At 25.1% G+C, this 4,379-nt stretch overlaps 1 protein-coding gene across 4 annotated transcripts; it reads left to right on the top strand.

Annotated features, from left to right (window-relative positions):
* The first annotated feature begins 381 nt into the window (after positions 1–381).
* Positions 382–3,627, top strand: LOC126909073 (uncharacterized). 4 transcript variants are annotated; one of them, XM_050691452.1, is made up of 6 exons: positions 382–522; positions 589–672; positions 981–1,046; positions 2,403–2,495; positions 2,560–2,683; positions 2,726–3,627. In XM_050691452.1, exons 1-6 carry the CDS (start codon positions 427–429, stop codon positions 2,743–2,745), a joined length of 483 nt encoding a protein of 160 aa, XP_050547409.1. In that variant the 5' UTR covers positions 382–426; the 3' UTR covers positions 2,746–3,627. The 4 variants fall into 4 exon arrangements, 3 of the variants coding, with proteins under 3 accessions (XP_050547409.1, XP_050547408.1, XP_050547411.1); XR_007704916.1 differs by having other exon boundaries at positions 2,403–2,683; XM_050691451.1 differs by having other exon boundaries at positions 2,560–3,627.
* The last annotated feature ends 752 nt before the right edge of the window (positions 3,628–4,379 follow it).

The raw sequence follows: 4,379 nt of genomic DNA, 5'->3' as shown, positions 1-4,379 counted from the left end.
GCATTACTGAGTCAGCCACTTATTATTATTACTTTTTAATACTTATCCATGTTGAAATGTAATATTTCAAGGCGGGCAGGTATGTCATAACATTATACATAAAAAACTTTATAAAACGTTATATCGTTAAAAAAAAAAAATTAAAACGTTTTAAAAGTTATAACATTAAAACGAAAAGAAAATTTTCATTTCAAACTGTAAACCCTGATTTAAACTATAAAGTCATAAATTAGTTATTTATATCTATGAATTATAACGTCATTTGTTCATGATAAATTTGTATGTAACAAATAAATAAGTAATCAATATTTTTTTGATTTTCTAGCATATATAACCATATATAAATTAATATTTTCAAAATTAAGTTAACACATTAAAAATTAAACAATAGTTTAGTATTTGAAATAAATTAGAAAATATTGTAGAATGCAATATCAAATTTATATTGGACTATTGTTTTTTGTCGTTATTTCGCCATGTCAATCAATGGAATCCGTATCTGCCGACTTAGCGCATTTTTCGGTAAAAAAATTAAAATTAAAAATAAATAATGTCATATTATAAGTGTCTTTTTTTTTTATATAATAGATATCTAATATACAAAAAGATATAGAGTGGTTAGGAGAATTATTTGAAAAACAAGAACGTGAAGCAATTAGAAAAAACGAAAGGGTAACAATTTAATACGGATATATTAATTATATTACAATTATTTTATAATGATTCATAAATAAAAACATCAATTAGTCAATAAAATTTAAATTAATCAGACATGTAAAATTTTAATATAAGTATACAATTTACAAATATGACAATTGTGATTTTTAAAAAATACATATTTTTAAATAAACATCTAATTTTAAAAATGATTCACGAATATAGATTTTAAAACATTTATTACAATCTATATAATTTGAACGCAATAAATAATCTTTTATGCAATTTAAGAATATTATGTATTATTTTTATATTTTTATCAGATAAGAGAAAAATTATTGAAGACAAATAATAAAACTTCTTTTCAAGAATTAAATTATGACGACAAAGTAACTATTATTAAAATTAATTTTTTAACACTAAATAATAATTTGATAAACTATAACTATTTAATCAAATTAGTTAAAATATCATTAATAAAAAATGTACTATTCCTCATTCCAATTCATAAGGCAGATTGAGGGGTAAATCTATATACATAAATAAAAATAATTTTTTGTGAAAATAAAATTTATGACTTATCAAAATTCTGAATTCGTGAAGTACAAGTATTTTGTAATAACAACCCTGTAGTGTATGTATTTATATATAAGATTTCAAAATTTCAAAATTTTTCAATTTGAAGTCTCCTAAAGTTTTTATGAATTAACAATAGGATAGATTTTTACTTTTTAATTAAGTTTTATATTTTTTTACTAAAAAAACTACATTTTTAAAATTAATGAATTTTTTTTATTATTATTCAGCATTATAATATAATTGGGTTTTGAACATTTTTACTTTAGTCTTTTTTTTATCATCATAAGTTTGAAAAAATCAATTTTTCAAAAAAAAGGTCTCTAAGATAATGACGACACAGTNTTTTTTACTAAAAAAACTACATTTTTAAAATTAATGAATTTTTTTTATTATTATTCAGCATTATAATATAATTGTGTTTTGAACATTTTTACTTTGGTCTTTTTTTTATCATCATAAGTTTGAAAAAATCAATTTTTTAAAATAACGTCTCTAAGATAATGACGACACAGTACCGCATATTTTGCAATACGTTTAATACACATACAGGTGTTCAATAAGTCAGGAAACGTGTTTCTATTGTTCTCATTGTTACAAACATGACTTACTGAACACCCTGTATACAGGGTGATTTTTTTATCATAACCCACTCAATTACTTGCAGAATAATAATAATTTAAACATTTTTTTTTTTTATTATTTTTAGTTACACATTATTCTTGAATTTTTAACTATGTAATACTTTTTAAGTTAATCCCTTATGCCTTGGAGGGGAGTCAACTTTGTTTTTTTAAATGGTAACACATATTTTTAATTTAATAAAATGTTTGAGTTTTTAATTTAATAGTAAATGGCATTTGAATTTTTAATATAACTTTATTAGCTTATTAGATATAAACATTTAAAGTTTCAAAATTTTGAGTTAATATACATGTATAATACACATGGGATTATAAATACAGGTAGCTAATTGGATTTTTATGACATTGCTGTCTCAGTCATAGATTGTTTATTATCATTTATTATTATCAATAGATATACTTTCTGTATTGTCAGTTAGTGTATTTATAAACTCATAATAATATGCCTTACTACAATTGATAATAACAATGCTGTGTACCTGCTAATATCGATGTTATAAAAATCCAAAAATCGTGTTGTTATAGGAAGGGAGAATAATAGTAACACCTAGGTATGAGGTGCAGACGAAGTGCAAGACACAAGTACTCCAAAGAGAGAACGGGGTAGCCGAGTATAAGGTGCAGACGAAGTGCAAGACACAAATACTGGGCGTACCAGATAATGATTATAACAAAGCACGAGGTGCAGACGAAGTGCAAGACACAAGTACTCCAAAGAGAGAACGGGGTAGCCGAGTATAAGGTGCAGACGAAGTGCAAGACACAAATACTGGGCGTACCAGATAAGGAGTATAACAAAGTACGAGGTGCAGACGAAGTGCAAGACACAAGTACTCTAAAATGTCGAGGAAAAGAGTATATAGGTTAGAAAAGGAATAAACAAAGACTTTACTTTAAACAGTAAGCCGGACAGCGACAACCGAGTACTGAGACTGATGAATGACACAAGGCACTGGAGTCGACTGACCACGATGGTCAGGTCTATTGGGTTTTTATAATAATTACACCTATTGCCGATTTGGCAATAAATATTATTTGTTAATTCACCAGTCTCAGGCAGCGGATGTGCTGTCTGTATTTTATTAAAATAATTCTCACGATTATGAAAACTTGACACCATCACAAAATACTTATTTAAAATTTAAAATTTACAATAAATAAATAAATTTTAGTTATTTTTTTAGTTGGACAACTTATAACAAATAATCTATTGTTTGTAATTTATATGTTCCCCAAAAAAAAAAACGATAACATAGTGAGGTCGCGACACCACAGTGTGGCCGTGGTATAGTTGGGACAATATAAATGATACCTGACAGTGTATAATTAACTATCATATATGCGTTTCAGGACGCATACAGAGAAAATAATATTATTCTGATTAGGTAGTAGTAATATAGTTAATTTGAAAAATATAACATATCTCATGTAAAACGAATAATATTAATTATCTTAATATAGTGATTCTCAAGTTCCTTCATTTTAGTTTGATATAAATTATTTTACGTATTTATAAAATAATATTTTATGTATAAAGTACTAGGATAGTAACATATACGTATGTGTGCATAGATAAATACTTAGAAATAAAAATATATATACCTAGTAAATACATTTTTTAATTATATTCAATCATACAATGATGTAGGTGTTTAAAAAGATGAATCATTATGTAAGCAAATGGATGTATATTTTTAAAAATTACAATAATATATTCAAGGATATTTCGTCACTGTTTGCTCCATTTCTATTTCTGATATTTTTTATTAAAATTATTATTTTTACATGTTTGACGTTATTTTCTGTCAGAATCAATATTAAATTATGAATAATATAATTTAAAAAATGTATAATGCAGTTTATTTAGGTACTTAAAAACAATATTCAAACAAAATATCAACGAATAACTCTTACACAGTTAATAATTATAAAAAAATGTTTACCAATAAGAGTCTTTAAAGAATAATAATTTAATACATGTGACATCCTTGATATATAACAAATCTTCTCCAATATTGACACCTTGATGATATTTAAATATTCTACTAAACTAGATTTATGTGATCAACATAAATGCTCGTACTATTTATTGAATTATAATAATTGTTGCGCCAGGACACTCCTAAATTAATGGTTGGCATCATTAGCTTATGTAAGGTTCATGTGGACCAATAATAATACTTAACCTAAAATAAATTATATAACCTTTAAATGTTTAATGTATATATTTTAATGCAATTGTAGCTTTATGAGCTAAGGGATACAATGAAAATACTCTCTCTGGTGTTTGGGTACTACTTGATGTTATAGCCTGATACGATCACATTTGCATGTATCCATATCTCTGTCTTCCATAACGTCATTGTACTGTTTAATAGACATATATATATATATATATAATTAACACAGTGACATACAACAATACTAACAGAAGGGCGGACTGCACACATAAACACTTTTGCAATTCACGACCAATGTGCCATAATAATATATCCCTATCGA

The sequence above is a fragment of the Daktulosphaira vitifoliae genome, unplaced genomic scaffold, assembly GCF_025091365.1.
Source record: "Daktulosphaira vitifoliae isolate Bord-2020 unplaced genomic scaffold, ASM2509136v1 Scaffold_104, whole genome shotgun sequence".
Lineage (NCBI taxonomy): Eukaryota > Metazoa > Arthropoda > Insecta > Hemiptera > Phylloxeridae > Daktulosphaira > Daktulosphaira vitifoliae.
This window is presented reverse-complemented; position numbering and strand designations above follow the sequence as displayed.

Coding starts and splice junctions, on each gene's coding strand:
- LOC126909073 (XM_050691451.1), top strand. CDS start 427: ATGCAATATCAAATTTATATTGGACTATTGTTTTTTGTCGTTATTTCG. Junction 523..588: donor CCGACTTAGCGCATTTTTCG/GTAAAAAAATTA, acceptor TTTATATAATAG/ATATCTAATATACAAAAAGA. Junction 673..980: donor CAATTAGAAAAAACGAAAGG/GTAACAATTTAA, acceptor TATTTTTATCAG/ATAAGAGAAAAATTATTGAA.